Here is a 17,488-nt window from a genome sequence, read left to right on the forward strand (position 1 = left end):
ATCAATCTCAACCATGGATATCCTCTAATTATCCATCTAATAGAAAACTGAATCAAAATGAAGTATCAATTTGAAAATATGTACAAAAAACCCTGTGTGTATGTATACCCGTAATACATGCATACAGAAAAGGTTTTCTTTTTTAAAAAGAAAACAAAGGAGAAGAAAGAGGGGGAGAAGGCGACGAAGAAGAAGGTGGTAATTGGGGCTATATTCTCCCTCTTTTAACAGACATCTAACAGTGAAAACTGTTTTAATATAGAATATCAAAAAAGGCAAGGAAAAACATTTTTTTTGTGTGTGATACTAGGGTTCCTGGAAACCCTTCTACTTCCAGGCTACACTCCCAGACCTATTTTATACTTTTTTTTATTTGGAAACAGGGTCTCTTAAGCCAGCGTGGCTGGCTTCGAACCTGCGCGATCTTCCTGTCTCCACCTCCCAAGCACGAGGATTACAAGCGTGCGCCACCACTCCCGGCAAGGAAAATCATTTTAGCCAAGTAATTTTCCATGTGTGCTATGCAGTTGTGTTACTGCAGTCTCTGTGCTGCTCCCCACCAGCGGTCTCAGGTGACCTTTACACAAAAGTCACCACCAAACTCACCTTGCCTTTGAGTAACCTGATTAGCATAAGATGGGAATCCCATGGAAAAATAAGAGGCCAAAGAGAGGCCAACTTACCTCTTCAATAGTAATACCTTAAATACACAATACAATTTCTCTAAAGGTTTATTTTATAATAACAGCTAAGGAACTCTCAAGAGACTGATGAAACAAATGCACATTTCCACTTGAAAATCCAGCCATACCAGGCAGTTTTCCAAGACCCTGACTAGCAAATCAGGTTTCCTAGTGACAAATAATACTTTCTAATGTTTGAACAAAACACACTGCTACCCTTGCTTTTGCAACTAGAGATGCCCATTTCCACCATAAAGATGCCTGAAGCATCTTGCTGGGCGTCGGAAATATCTTAAAACACCAAGGATGTTCAAATTCTTTTGTTCATATGAAAAACACAGATATTCTAAAAGCTCACAGACTCCAAAAGAAATAAGTAACAGCTATATGCTCTCAATATAAGTAGGTAATAATTTAAATAATTCTGGAGGCCAATCTAACCTCCTTAATTGTTAGGTAGGCACATTTGAAAAAGTCAACAATTTTGTTTATGATCAAACTTCCTTTAATATAATCATGTAAGGATAGTTGAGGAAAATAATTACAGCAACTCTGAAGGAGAGTCATAAATCTAAATTATAAAATGCTAATTAGACTCATTAAAAAGAGGATATTAATTCTTGCAAAGCTCATGTTCTCTCACCTTCATGGCTTTTACAGCTTGAGATCCTGAGTAATCAAATTCACCTGCCTGACCAATGGACAGACCTCCCGATCCCAGGATGAGGACTTTGGAAACCTATGAACGGTAAGAAAGACATTACTTTGATTACTAAACGGTGAAAATTTTCAAGGGTTGAAGACAAACTATGCCGTCTTCAGTTTATATGGTGATTTTTTTAAGTATGAGGTCTTAAAAAATACAGAATATGTGGGGGTAAATTTAACAATTTAAACATCTCTAATTTCAGTGTATTTTCCAAAGTTTTTGAACATTTTTTTCCACTTTAGTAAAAAATTGGGGGAGCAGTAGACATCTAAAAATATTTACACAAATATTTTATATATACTCTATAGACATATACATCTCTCTATATATATATAATATTTTTGAAAATACATATACATTCTTCTATATTTTATAATAATGCAGTGGATGTGTGTGCGTTTGTGTGGGAGTGGGTATATTGACTATGAAATATATGATTGAAAACCTTGTCATATTAACATAACTATTCAAATAAATAATCCTTCAAATTTTATGCTATGTTAATCTTTACCCATTTTCTTTTTAGAGGTAAAATTATATAATTCAGATTATGGTATTAAATAGAAATTCTAGTTGAAACAAAATAATTCTAATAAATTTAATAATTATGATTCTATTGTCTGAACTGTATCTCAGACTTTACACAAGGCTATGCTTTGGGGGATAATGGCAAATATATCAAAGTGCAAGCTAAGTTAAACACTATTTTCATTAAATGGTGTTATTATAAATGCTCCAGATGAAAGAAATTTAAAAGATATGATTTTTAAATCAAAACATGAATATTTCAATAAATAGCAACAACAGACCAAATAACTAGTTGTAAAATGCAAGTAAATACATTAAGCATCTTTCATATGAATTGGTGTGATTTGTATCATGTGCTTGAAAAAAATCATCACATAATAGAGAAAATTCAAAACACATAGAGTAAAACCAGCCAACACACACTGACCTCAATGCGAGATGCAACCAGGGCCGGCTTTGGTAGAACTGAAGTAACGGTGGTACCCTTCCCCTTCTTTATCAGGGAGAAAAATGAGTCAAATAGGTACTAGAAAAAAATGTAGACATCTAGTTAGAAACCTTAAACCCATAAAGTAAAATATAAGATGCTTAATTAAATTTTAAATTCAGATAGGCAACAAGTAATTTTTAATATGCTTTCCTAGGAAATGTTTAGGATTTTGTTAATGGTTTTGGCTTTGCGGTTTGCTTTTTGTCAATAACTCAATGTCTTCTACCATTAAAATTAGATCAAATTAATACTTTAAATCATTGCCTTTAAGTCCTACATAAAGAATATTTTAACTGACAATAAACATTTCAGATAATGCATTCTGAGAATATCAAGTTTTCAGCCCCTGTATTGTATATCCTTCCCTTCTTCTAAGTCAAATTCTAATTAGACAAATAAATGAAGCTCTAGCGTTTGTTCATCAAAAAAACAGAAATACTATTTTTTTTTATTTTTCTAGCCGGGCATGGTGGCACATGCTTGTAATACCAGCATTTGTGAGGTGGAGACCAGAGGATTGTGGTTCACAGACAGCCTCGGCTACTTAGGGAGGTTCTTTGTAACTCAGTGAGACCCTGTTTCAAAAAATTTTTAAAAGGCTAAAAAAGAGGGCTGGAGGTGTAGCTCAGAGGTACCATGCCCCTAGGTTCCATTCCCAGTACCACAAAAAGAAAAAAAATTTTGTCAGCTCTAAAAAGAATACGTAAAGATTATTCTTAAACTTGACCAATGAGTTTATTTCTGTTCTATCAGTAGATATCACAAGTCTCAACAAAGATTCTCATTTTGCTATTATTTGGCAGGACAAATAAGGTTAACTTACAGTGCATTTGATGACATATCATAATTGCAATGTTCCTTATCTAAAGAACTAATATAGACTAACAATTTAAATTGTAAATTTAAAGAAATGTTTAGCGCCGGGCGTGGTGGCGCAGCTTGTAATCCCTGCACTTGGGAGGCAGACAGGAGGATTGCGCAGGCTCGAAGCCAGCCGCACTGGCTTAAGAGACCCTGTTTCCAAATAACAAAACAAACAAACAAAACCATTTAGCATGTATTAGATAATACATGTGACTAAATATTATTTCTAAGTTTTATCATAAATGCCTAATACCATACTGGATGGGGTTATTCAGAACCAACAGGTCCCTGAAATATTAAGAGCAAAAATATAAATAGCTGGGCGTGGTGTTGCACACTTGTAATCCTAGCTTTGGGGAGGCTAAATCAGGAAGATCATGGTTCACAGACAGCCTCAGCTTCTTAGTGAGACCTTGTTTCAAAAAAAACAAATAAAAAATAGGGCTGGGGGTGTAGCTCGGAGGTAGAATGACCCTGGGTTCCATCCCTAGTACTGCTCAAAAAAAAAAAAAAAAAAAAAGGAAAAGAAGGCTATTCAGGCAGGGATGAGAGAGCAGAGTTTACAGGGGAAAATTCCTATTCTCCTGTATGTCTTTTCTAAGCATATCTGCTGACACGGGATTGTCAGCAACACTGCTGGAGGTCCCGGGCTATGAAAGGGAGAGTCACAGGATACCACTCAGATTTTTTTTAGGTGTCACTTTTTCAGAAAGATGTGCTTGAACACTGAACTAAGAGCTCACATAAAAAAGTGAAAATATTTAGATTAGAAGCCAAACTCCTCTCAGCATCCCTTATGGTTCTTTTCTTATGCCACCTGAATCACATGAGCGTGCACAGGCCCTCTCTCCCTGCCCTGACCCTCTGCTTTCTCCTGCTGATGTTCATTCTCTCTTAGTGGCTCCACAACCAGTTGCCATAGGGATTTTTTTGAAGTCACAGATGGGGGATTAAAATTTCATTTCAGTGATGTAGAGGAGTGAGCAAGAGGGGATTCATTTGCATAGTACGACAATTGTAAATTTCAGAACTAAATATATTAGAATGATAATAGGTTTAAATAAAAATAGCATCACAGACTTGCTGCAGGCTTCCTAAGGGCTTTCCCACTTTAAATTTAAAAAAAGATTAAAACTTACTCCATGATATTCATGGGGAAATTTTTATTCAAAATATATATTACTGAAGCATTCTTCTTGAGAATGTCCTGCACCAAGATTATCTGGGGTAATTATTTTTGTTTCCTGAGTTTTCACATAAATTCATCTCTGGTTTCTTGAGGGGTTGTTTTTGTTTTTTTCAATACCTCAGTGTCTGTTGGCCCTGGGCTGACCTCTGGGTGGAACTGCACAGCGAAGAAGGGTTTACTCTCGTGCATAATCCCCTAAAGGAATAAAAAGAATAAGAAACAGAAAGAAATTTCTTCTGTAACAACAAATGTCAAGTGTGGCAATGTATTATTCAGTAGACAATAAAGTTCAAATTAAGTGCTTGATACCATTCCAAACACTACCAGTACCACTAAATAACATGATTGGAGATCTTAAAGACTGATATATCAGACCATTTTGGTCTTGTAAGAATTAAAAATGGGCCATTGAAGACTCAACAAAATGTGGTTCCCTTAATAAAAAAAAAAAAAACTAAAAAATTTAAAAATCTGGTCCATAGCCCCTGGGAACCTTCTGGGCTCTGTTCAAAATAAAGCTAAATCCTCATATTAGCTTCAAAACCTAAATTCTTTATCCAAGCGTCTTCTCAAGGGCTACTCAAGAGTATAGGAGTCCCTAGAGTGGGTCCAAACAGATTTGGACTAAGTGCCTGTTAACAATACAGATATAAGATGGTTGTTAGGTTTACAAGGAGTGGATCTAAGAGTCAACTGTGAGTCATGCATGGTGGTGCATGCTTGTAATCCCAATACTTGGGAGGCTGAGACAAGAGGATTGAAGATTCAAGGCCAGTCTTATCAACTTAGGCCCTTTGCAACTTAGTGAGACTCTGTTTTAAAATATATAATAAAATGGGGCTGGGGTTGCAGCTCAGAAGTAAAATATCCCTGGGTTCTATTCCCAGTACCACCAAAAAAAAAAGTCAACTGATGAGAAAATAAGAAATAAATAACTTTTTTAAAAGGTGGAAGGCTATGGGAAATACCTGGTAATTCTTTCACATACACACACACACCTCCAAACACCCATATAAATGGAGGAAGGCGTCTGTATCCCAGAATATTAACAGCCTTGATTTTCTGATCATCAACTGGACAGGTTCGTTGAAAGCACTTACCTCATTTGTTTGGTCGTTGACATTCACAAAAAGTGGTTTCCAGCCAGTGGGGAGGGTGTTGTCCAGAGCATAGCCATGATTCTGAGCAGTGATGAAAGCCTGTCTGTTTGTGACATTCAAAACAGGCTGATTTTGCCCTCTGGAGAGAGAAAAAGAGAAAGAATGGGGAAAAGGGAGAGGAGAATACAGGGAAGGAGGCAAACCTCTTAAAATTCTAAAGTTTCAATTGCTTAGTAAAAATCACTTTGTGAGAAAAGTCACAGATTGTTAATCCCAATAATTTTAGCAACAAAAATCTATTCAGGAAGCTTTGTTGTGTGTTAAATATCAGGGCTATTAAACTTCTATAATCGGTTTTAGGAAAGCACTCATAACAAAGAGTTGCTCGCTAGCTTAACGGAAAACAGACAAATAGAAGCAACTGATTTCAAAGAATTTTAAAGCCAGAGGAAAAGTTCTTGGGAGATAATAAGTAGATGGCTACTCAGACAGGAATCGTTTTGAATTCCACCTCACATGGGCCATGGGGGAGCACCTGGCACTGAATAAATTAACATCATCTGAGGCCAAGGAGTGACATGGAGAGGAAATGAGGATTTCTCGGTGCCTAAGTCATACAAGCTTCTCCTATGTTATCAATGCTCTGAAATCAAACTTAAAATCAGAACAATTTCCCTTGGAATACCATTTGATCGAGTCTTACAACCTCAGTTTATGCCAAGAGGAGGAAAAATAATTTTAAACTAAAGCAAGTTATCGTTAAAGAACGCTGCCTTTCAGAAATGCAATAAAAGCGGTATCAGGTAGTCACACAACTGTGAACTGTGTAATAAAACGGCTGTCTCTTTATTCTGAAGGAAAGCCATGTCAATTCTTGCCATCTTTTGTGCTTGGTTACCAATAGTGTTGTAGAGCAAGTGTGACAGAAGCTCAGCTGCCTTACCTGTTGGCCATGGGCATCTTGTAGGATTTTGCACCAGCAGCCAAACCAGTGATTATATTTCCTGTACTGATTCCAAATAAGGGCTCTCTGCGATCACTCTCCAAAACCTAAATCAGGAAGGGTTCTTATTAACTCAGTAGCACAAGTTTTAAAAAAAATGTTGTTATTGAAAGAATAAAACTGACACATACTCCTACTTTATTTTTTCTTAACTAACAAGGTAAAGAGGATATTAACCGAATTAAAAATTAGAATATGAAGAGCCGGGCGTGGTGGTGCACGCTTGTAATCCCAGCATTTGGGAGGCAGAGACAGGAAGATCACAGTTCTCAGACAGCTTCAGCTACTTAGTAAGGCCCTTTGCAACACAGTGAGACCCTGGTTCAAAATAAAGTATAAAAAATAGGGCTGGTGGGGTGTAGCTTGCAGATAGAATGCCCCTGGGCTCCAACCCCAGTACTGCAAAAAAAATATATGAAAAAGGATATGATTGACAAATTTGTGCCATTAAAATTTAACTAAGATGTACTTGACATTCAGACTTAGCTAAAACTAATTTAATATTTCTTTAGTAATTTTAAGGTCTTGTAGCTAGCCATTGTGGCACACGCCTCTAATCCCAGTACTTGGGAGGCTGAGACAGGAGGATCACAGGTTTGAGGCTGCCTTCAGCAACTTAACAAGGCCCTGTGCAACCTAGTGAGTCTCTATTTCAAAATAAAATATACCAAGTGCTGTGTGCATGTATGTCATTATCACTACAAACTACATTATGATGTGATTCTACAATATACCTAAAAAGTATTAAAAAAAAAAACAAAATAAAATAGGGCTGGGGTGTCACTCAGAAGTAAAATTCCCATGGGTTTAATCCCCAGTACTACACACACACACACACACACACACACACACACACACACACATAAAAAATGAATTGAAGGTTTTGTGAGTCCCAGGCTCATGGTGGGAACATGCATTGTCATTTTGCCGTGGTAAAGAACAACACACATGCAGATGAGACTCCAGCTCTTCTAACTGGAGGACACAATCTCAAAATTGCTCTGCCTGAAGGAAAGCTCTGTATCCTCTGGTATTCTCCCCTCATCAGTTTTCCCTTTGAATGTCAATGCTGACATGCCTCAGAGCTGACAAATACAAGTACTTAGAAGTATTGAACAGATGGTCCTCATGGCCCTCACCTCCTCACAAACACACCCTGCCCCCAGGCTCACTGCACCTTTTTGACATTCTGAATTAGCGGCTGTGCAAGAGCTGGGTTTCCAGGTCCTCCGGCGATCAAAAGGCCATCGTACTCCATCTGGGTGAAATCGTGATTCCAGGGAACTAAATGCACTTCAGCTCCTCGCTGGAAAAGAAACACAAGAATGGTTCAGTTAGCAGCATTTCCCTTTGCCAGTGTGTGACTTTTGGTGGACCTGCTCTTGACTAACCATGCCTTAAAAGGAAGGAAAATATATTTAAATAAATAATGCTGAGCAAAATGTTCTTTGGGGGGCTCATTGTGTTTTAAGTATTATAAATGGAGCGATGGCCAACAGAAAGAGAAGCATAAGAACCATTCGAGTTTTGATCATGAAAAGACAGGTAAGGCCTCTCCTGATCTTCAAGAGTGGCTTCGGTCCTAAAGGCTTCATGACTGGACTCCCAAGCGACCTTCTCCAGCCATGGGACAGAATTGCAAACAAAGAAAGATAAATCCGTTTTCTATGAAATTTAAGTTGGTCCACTTCTTACCTGTCTCTTTTTTGTTCTGTTTTTGTTTGGGGGGGGGTCTGACCAAATTTCAACCAACTTTCTTTTTTAGAGTTTTCTCATATTATAATATCTATAATCTGAGGAAAAATGGAACTTTTTGTTATAAAAGTATACTGGAAGGAATCTTTGGGGGTTTCCCTAAGCAATTCTTAAGGACTGGAGAGAAATTTGGAAGGATTTGCAAAAATTAACAAGAGGATAGAGAGAAAGTGACAGCCTGAGTTGCCCCAATAAAGTGTGCATTTATCATGTAGTTATCACTGTGGAGCTTGAGATCATAGGGGATCTCTGAGAGCCAGTGTGAAGGACATAGAAACAGCCCATCTCTGGAGCAAAGGAAGTGTACACTGGCTCTGGTCATTGAGTATGGGATGCTCCAGGGAAATTTCTATGCATTCCCTGACTTCTAGCAGGCTCCAAACAACCAAAGAAATCCCTCAAGTAAAGACATATAAGATGCTTAAAACTGGAAAACAGGTAGCATGTATTAAAATGGTAAAATGAGAGTGAACTATGGATAGGTCATCCACTACTAAAAAATCCAAGCAAATTTTATTAACAAAATTGACAATATTTGAAATCTGATATGGATATTGCTGATATTTTCTAACAATGAAAGGGGAATTAAAGAATCTCCCAGACCTGTGTTAATTTGGTACACAAGTGTGAGTGTGAAGAGATGATGATGATGATGAATAGATGATAGAAGAAGGAGGAGAAGGAAGGAGGGATGAAGAGAGAAAGAGAACATCTTAGAGAAATATGGAGAGGGAAAGAGAAAAACCGAGATTGGAGGGACAATAAGGAGAAATCCCAACAAAATGTGATGGTGCACACCTATAATCCCAGTACTTAGGAGGCTGAGACAGGTGGGTCACAGTTTAAAGCTAGCCTCAGGAAATTAGCTAAGCTTGTAGCAATATAGCAAAACACCATTTGCAAATAAAAAAAATAAAATATGACTGAGAGGTATAGTTCAAAGATAGAATGCCCCTGACTTTAATCTCTAGTAACACACACACACACACACACACACACACACACACACACACACACACACAAATTCTCCTTAAAAATTTTTAAGGTTTAATTATAATTGGTTATATAAAATTTATATATAGCACTATGTAAGTTTATACTGTATAAGAGCATAATCCCTGCAAATATGTGTTACATAATAAATGCAGGCCAACAAAGGAGCTATTAAACTGAGTTCAGCTTTTCAGTGGTCTCTAAACTTCAATGACAGTGAATGTAGCATGTCTCAGAATGTCAGTCAATACGTGATAAGAAAAGCCATCATTTTCTTCAAAGTGTTAGTGGCCCTTGAGGATCTTTTTATAAACACAGCAGTCTATACCTTTAATTTGAACAGGAATAAGTATGCGTGTTGTTTTACAGATCAAAGGCAAGAGGAAGAGAGTAGATCCCTGACATCTGAGAGAAGGCACAGACTTCCTCTGAAGTAGAGGAAATCAGCTGAACACTAGCAATCAATATGACAAATGTCCCCCTTGAGATGGAATAAACTACTTACCTTTACTAGCAGACGAATGACATTGTTTTTGATCCCACAATCCACAGCTACCACTTTCGTAGGGTTTCCTTTGCCATATACCTTGACATCCTGCCATTTTAAAAAGCAGAAAGTGAGAGGGAATTCCCAGCCATGAACAATACAGCAATGTCATAAATGCATCTGAAGATGCTTTGCACTTATATTAGTTAGCAAGTGACTAGCAGTTAATCAACTTATAAGAAAGGCACAGCAAGTGCCACAGACTGGATCTTTTTTATGAGAAAAAAAGGCATAGTAATAACTAATATCCCTAAGAAATATCATGCTTCCATTGTTAACATCCATCTTTCCCTCATTAGCAATGGAATTTTCAAATGTTATTGCCTGATTCAGCACTAGACAGATGTGGTAATAGATTCATCATGCTTTAAATACCACTTGATCCTCGACTTGCAATAAAGATAAGATGGGTTAAAGCCTAATCACTGTATATTAAGTTTATGCTGTGAGGCCAAATGGATAAAATCAATATGAGAGTCACAAGAATTACTAAGCTAGTGTAGACCACCAGTCCCTTTAGGTTCTGTGCAAGCATTTGCATTTAAATGGTAGATTTCATAAAAGGATCCCAGAGCATATCGTAATCATTATTATGTTCTAAGCACTGCTTGGAGGCAGATCGATTTTCACAGGCATTTACCAAGGAAGCAGTTCTCCAAAGTCATAAAAGGGAAAGACAAGAAATAAGAGAGGGAAAGCCTAGAGGGCTGGGTGGACACACTGGCTCTAGCTTCAAGAGGTAACTAGCACATTCTGAATTTAGAATGAGTCCATACCTTGCCAAAGATTTCAGATGAAAGGAAAATCAGAAAATTTAAAGGAGCATTTTACTTTAACTGAGATGCCTATACCTCCACAAAATCTATATTGAATGTGAAATCATATTCCTTAGACAGTACTTGAGAAAAAATATAAAGACAGTTTGGTTTTTTCCTCCTTGTGACTACTTGGGAGGAAAAAAAAATACCCTAGTTCTTCCATGATCTGGGGGAATTATTGCTGACCAAACCATGGTACAAGTAATCTATTTTATCAGATAATCAAAAAAAAGCATAGATTCATTCTTAACCTTAGGTTTCTGCTATAAAATAAAGCAATATTACCATCTACTTGTAGCTACATCAAGTTGCAATTACAAAGCAGTGAATTAAGTTATCAACATTACCAAGACGTATCATCAAACAAATCTGAAAAAAGTATGTTTTCTCCTGACAAATAGATGTTTTATCATAGCTATAATGAAATTACCTAATTGTATTGACATTAAGAAACAGAGCCAGCATTCTTCCCTTTTATTTTATAGCATATATATTGAGATGTAACTCACATACCATAGAACTTAGCCATTTTATTTATTTATTTATTTATTTATTTATTTATTTATTTATTTGGTGGTACTGGGGTTCCTGGAAGCCCTTCTACCTCCGGGCTACACTCTCAGACCTATTTTTACATTTTTATTTGGAAACAGGGTCTCCTAAGCCAGAGCACGCGGCTGGCTTTGAACCTGCACGATCCTCCTGTCTCCGCCTCCCAAGCGCGGGGATTATAAGCGTGCACCACAACACCCGGCAGAATTTAGCCATTTTCAAATAAAGTTCTTTAGTGTAGTCAGAGTTGTATAATAATCACCAAAATCAAATTTTAAAATATTTTTATTACCTGAGAAAAATTCTCATACTAATTTTACCCAAACTCCTCCCACGATAGGATCCCTAGGCAGCCAACATTCTACTGCCTATCTCTGTAGGTTCCTTCTTCTAGACACTTTAAATAAATGGAATCCTACACTATCTGGTCTCTTATAAGTAGCTTTTTTCATTTAGCATAATATCTTCACAGAGACAGCTATTACCACTGCAGCCTCTCCCTTGATTTGATATCAATAAAAATGTGAATATGCTCATTTTTGCTGATGTCTACAAGAATACGTTACAGTTATGCCTCATCATGAAGAGTTGGCTTCAGAACCCTCTCAGGTACCAAAAATCTGAATATTCCCTTATATAAAATGGTGTAGTATTCATATACAACCTATGCACATTATTCAGTATACTTTAAATCATCTCTAGATCACATAAAATACTTAATACAATGTAAATGCTAGATAAATAGCTATTGTACTCTATTATTTAAGAAATAATGACAAGAAAAAAGTCTGCATGTTCAGAACAGACATAATTTTTTTTTAATTTTCATTCCACAGTTGGTCAGATCCACAGATGTGGATTTACAGATAGGGAGAGGACCAAATGTATATACCCTCCATGTAGAATGATGGAAGTTACATAAAACCTAAAGTACACTTGAATCTATGAATTTTTCCTTGGGACCTTTCAGGACAGGAATATCATTCAATGTTTTCAACCTTGTTTGGCCACAGAATTTTTTAAGGTGAACTTCTCCAGACTGGTATCTACATTTGGAAAAAGCCACAATAACTTTCTAGTTACTTTCTCCTTTACCTACATGTGCTTTCTTCCAAAATGCTACTGAATGAGTTTCCCAGTTTCCAGTACTGCTAGTCATCCCGTGAGAGGAAACCCTTCAGATTTAGCCCTGATTCATCTCCACCTGCCTTTGGCCCAACTAGCAAAACACTATGCATGAATCTTTGGGTTAAGCCCTATCTAACTACACAGAACTCTTCAAACACACTTATTACTTTATGCCTCTTTGACTTTTAACACATGTCATTCTTTCTACCTTCAACACAGTTCTCCTGGTTCTCTATCTACTAACTACAACCACAGGCTCTTTGTGTCTCTTAAGAAGTCAAATGCTTCCAAAGAGTTCTCTCTTCTGCACCTGTGCCATCTCAGTGCTGCCCTGTGCGTGTCTGTGCAGCATCCTGGGAACACGCCAAGGACAACATTTATCACTGGATTCTATACGTTATTATTTAACTGCTTGTTTGTCTACCAGACTCCAGTGCCCCCAAAGGGTAGACATCACAGTTTACAGATTCACTCAGACCTACCTAAGTAGAGAGTCCATCAAGACCAACGGACATCTTCCTAAAATATGCTCTATACCTTCTTATAAATATACACTAAACACATGTCATTTTGAGGTGACATAGTCATCCTTATGAACATTAATTTTTGAACTCAGCTGTAACACAGTAAGTCTTTATTGTTAAGAAATATTTTCCCCTGCACAAAATGACCCTAGACTCTGATTATTATGTCTGATTTCTATAAAGTTCTCTTGACTCTGGGAGACTTTTCACTCTGGTTCCTGATCATTGCTATGAATACCCTTGACAATTTGGCATCTCCTTTATTTGCTGTTGTTAAAGTCTTAAGCTGAAGAACAAGAAATGGGAGACATGGAAGCTTAAATGATAGTAATTGACCTCTAATTCAGGCCATGAAGGTTTTCATATAGCCTGTAAGTATAGGTTGTTAACTTTAAATGCATTGATTTTTAATATATATTTTTGGTTGCTATGAAATCTCTTTCTCCCCTTTATTTTGATGTTTCTGGAAGAAGACTTCTGACTAAATGAAGATTTTTTGATATTGCATAAAAGGTAGATCTAAATCAAATGAGACAAAACTACTGAACGAGACTCTCTCACCTTGGTTGAAACTTCAGCAATCAAATTCTGCTTATTTGGATCCATGAAATCCACAGACTGACCTTCAAATTCAATCTTCCCAAGCATGGTACCCTATCAAATTAAAAAAGAGAGAATGAGTTAAAAGGAAGCAATCATGGAGGTGCTGACAGGAGGAACTCACAGGGAAATGAAACAGCTGCTCCAAGATTCAGATGTCTTTATAACCATTTAGAACCATCACCAGAAGATCTCCATCTTCTCAAACTAGAAAATGAATTAATTTGCACACGCGCTTTGGGAAAAAAACTCTAGAAAGTGCAATTAGCACTTTCACAGCTGAGATCACTGCCTAATGTAAGCAATGTCAAAAGACACCAGAATCTGGCTCACCAGGTTCCAGGCTGGTGCCGACTGGAGTATTTCATGTCCCTGAACTTCTTAATACATATGTTCTAAAGACATTTCATAGGAGACATGAGCAAAACTGTTTATTGAGAAGAAAATAAATCCATAAAGTGCTGAAGACTGAAAAAATGAGATCTTATTACATATTTTGATAACAAAAAAAGGTAAAATACAAGTCATAAACTTCTAAAAGATGCAGTGAAAATATCCCCTGCTTTAGACATATTATTGTTGAGGTATCCCTACGGGCCTGGATTTTAAAAAATATATAGACCTATGGGAAGCTTTCACTCTTCGGCTTTGCTAAATGGAACATGAAAACATTCCCCCTTTTTATTTAGCTGTGTCTAGAGATTTACTTATTTGTTAGTGAGTCTACTTTGAACTATTTGGGGAAATGGCATGCTATATCTAGCTATGAAGATTTTCCTAAAGGGGAAATAAAAGCCTTGATTTTCCTTTTAAACGTACTCCTTAGAGAAGTCACTATTAGAGTGAGGTTAGAAAATTCCAGCACACCTTGTGAGCACAAGTGGTATTCCAAAGCTACTACTGAAACCTGGGTGCTGCCACCAAGTATGGGAAATGAACCCTAACCCACTTGCTCCTCCATGCTGGATTATTAACTCTCATGAGCCTGCACTTACTTTTTGGATTCAAGAGATATAATCCCTTGTATTAGTAATCTATGGATTATTAATTTTGAAATGTGGCTTTTCCCTTTCTCTTAAGCATGCTGAATGAAACACAATCTTACTTTTCAACCTGAGACCCTTCAGCCATAGTAAAAGCTATCATGTACATTTTTATTATGCATCATTATTACTCATAAATGAATATAACAGGCAATACTGCTGTTTGGTCTGTGATAATCTTTCAGCCAATTTTTTGTTGTTGTTGCAGTACTGGGGATGGAACCCAGGGGCATCCTACCTGCGAGCTATAACCCCAGCCCTATTTTTATTCTTTATTTTGAAATGGTCTCGCTGAGTTGCAAAGGGCCTCACTAAGCAGCTGAGGCTGTCCTTGAAATACCATCCTCCTGTTTCAGCCTGCAGAATGCTGGAATTACAAGTGTAAACCACCATGCTCAGCCCAATTTATTTATTTATTTTTTATTTTTTTGGTGGTACTGGGATGGAACCAGGGGCTTTCTACCTCCGGGATACACTCTCAGACATATTTTATATTTAATTGGAAACAGAGTCTCACTAAGTTGCTGAGAGCCTCACTAAGTAGCTGGGGCTGGCTTCGAACCTGTGTGATCCCCCTGTCTCAGCCTCCCAAGTACTGGGATTATAAGCATGTGTCACCATGCCAGGCTCCCGCCCAATTTTTTTTTTTTTTTTCGATACTGGGGTGGAACCTCCAGGCTATACTCCCAGACCTTTTTTATATTTTATTTGGAAACAGGGTCTCACTAAGTTGCTGAAAGCCTCACTAAGTAGCTGAGGCTGGCTTCGAACCCATGCGATCCTCCTGTCTCAGCCTCCCAAGCGCGAGGATTACAAGCGTGCGCCACCACACCCGGCTTCAGCCCAATTTTTTTAAAGCACCAAACTGCCCAGGATAGAAGGAGCGTTCATCCTAACCTTGCACATCACACAAAAGATACAATGTGGTCTCATTAAGAGTTTTCCCACATCCATAGGGCTGACTTTTTCTATTCAACCTGCCAATCCTGCAGACTGAATTAAATTCTCCAATTTTATTCCCTTCTCATTCTAGAAGCCTCGTCATTGTTTATTATTCCCATGCATTATTAAGCGAAGTAAACATAAGGATTTACTTGGAGTATATAATCTTGCTGATGTCTATGCCCAGAAAAATCATGGAGGAGGTAATAAAATCAGAAGTAAGCTGGAGGATATTATGCTAAGGGAGATTAGTCAGTCAAAAAAGAAGTAATTAAATGCTTTCTCTAATATGCAAAAGCTAAGGAGAAATGGATAACAGGAGGAACTCTAGATGAAGAGGAGATCCTATAGAGGAGCAAATAAGGCGACCTAACTGATGGGATAGGAGGGGGAAAGGAGGAAACTCTCTAAAGCACACAATGTACTTAAAACAAACATATCAAAGTCAACCACTAACCCAAGCATGGGAAGGAGGGAAAGGGAGGGAATGGGTTGGGGAATGGGTAAGGGCTAATTGGGTGATGTGTGCATATATGTCTACACAGGTCTTTTATCCCATTAAGATATATGACTACATTGCACCAATAAAAAATTTAAAAAATAAAAAACAGGTTTGGGGGTGTAGCTCAAAGGTAGAATGCCAATGGGTTCCATCCCCAGTATTGCAAAAAAAAAAATTAATAGGTGAAAGTACTTATGTCAAGAGTATGGCATTTATTAATTTAAATCATCATTACTTTTGGCTTAAGAAATTGAAGTAAATAATTTATCATGCTCAAAGAGAATTATTATCCAACTTAAAGTAGTAAAAAGTACAAGTAACTAATGATTATAAAAGCATGAGTGATACATAATAAAGATTAATTATATTTTTATTAGAAAAAAATAATAGAATAACTGCATAAACTCTGTCTTCCTTCTGGTCATGGGTATAGCTGTGTTCAATGCTGTTCTTTCTGTTTATAGAGAGCCTTGTCAACATACAGTTGTCTTCTGGTGTCTGCAGGGGATTGGTACCAGGATACTCAGATACCAAAGTTCACAGATGCTCAAGCCCCATATGAAATGACAGTACCTACATATGACCTATGTACATCCCATTACATACTTTAAATCATCTTTAGATCACTTGTAATATCTAATAGTATATAAGTTCTATGTAAATAGCTCCAATATTGTGTTGTTTAGGGAATGATAACAAAAGAAATGGTCTGTACACGTTCAATACAGCCATTTGTTTCCAGGGTGTTTGTTGAATCCATGGATGCAGAACCCAGAGACACAGAGGACTCAGTTATTTCATATACCTACAAAGAATCCACAGCAGACTGTCTTGAAGAATTAGTTTCACATATGTACTATTAAATTATATATTGTCTTATACATATGTTAAACTACATATTGTTTTCAAGTTATAAACTTAGCCTTATATTTTTATTTTTTATACAACATTCATTGAGAAAACTCTGGTCATATTTGGGGAATTTAGTTAACATTACTGAGGGGATGTTTCTTTCTGATTTGGAATACGAAGGATCCAGGTAGAGAAAAAAAAAATAGTGTCAACCTCTTATAGCAAAAAGAAACAAGCAGATGCTGATGAGACATTCTCAGAGGAAGAGCTGGTGTTGTGATATGACATCAGGTAAGAAAGCAAATAACAACTTTTACTTTTGTCACCTTGATCATTAATACAGTCTCAAGAATGACCCCACGATTCAAGTAATCCATGCAGGGCTCCTTTGGCATACCCAGGAAATAAAACTCACCAATCTCACAGATTATTCTTCCAAAAGAACTAAGTAAGTAACAGCACCAGTGCAGTGCACTTTCTGATTTGCATTCTTTAGCGTGTAGGTACTCCATTTAGGCAAAATCGCTACACCCATAGTTGCCCTCTCCACTTGTTTTACTAAAATCCTGTCACCTGAACTGAATTTAAATGCTTGGCTTGGTTCAATCAACACTTAGTGGGCACTCAATAAGCTCCTGCCAGTGACTAAATCTCAAGTTTATTCAG

The 17,488-nt window shown here is 37.2% G+C and overlaps 1 protein-coding gene across 1 annotated transcript in view; it reads right to left on the bottom strand.

The window, feature by feature from the left end:
* CPS1 (carbamoyl-phosphate synthase 1) overlaps positions 1-17,488 on the bottom strand; it is a gene marked incomplete at both ends in the record, with an annotated part of 122,675 nt that overhangs the window by 79,168 nt on the left and 26,019 nt on the right. Inside the window, 8 exons of the mRNA XM_080689150.1 lie at positions 1,327-1,422; positions 2,348-2,446; positions 4,581-4,658; positions 5,564-5,702; positions 6,507-6,613; positions 7,744-7,872; positions 9,820-9,909; positions 13,445-13,537. Coding sequence (XP_080545276.1) covers positions 1,327-1,422; positions 2,348-2,446; positions 4,581-4,658; positions 5,564-5,702; positions 6,507-6,613; positions 7,744-7,872; positions 9,820-9,909; positions 13,445-13,537 — 831 coding nt within the window. The remainder of the gene's footprint in view (positions 1-1,326; positions 1,423-2,347; positions 2,447-4,580; positions 4,659-5,563; positions 5,703-6,506; positions 6,614-7,743; positions 7,873-9,819; positions 9,910-13,444; positions 13,538-17,488) is intronic.

Source organism: Muscardinus avellanarius (genome assembly GCF_963383645.1).
Source record: "Muscardinus avellanarius genome assembly, chromosome: 2".
NCBI classification, from domain to species: Eukaryota; Metazoa; Chordata; class Mammalia; order Rodentia; family Gliridae; genus Muscardinus; species Muscardinus avellanarius.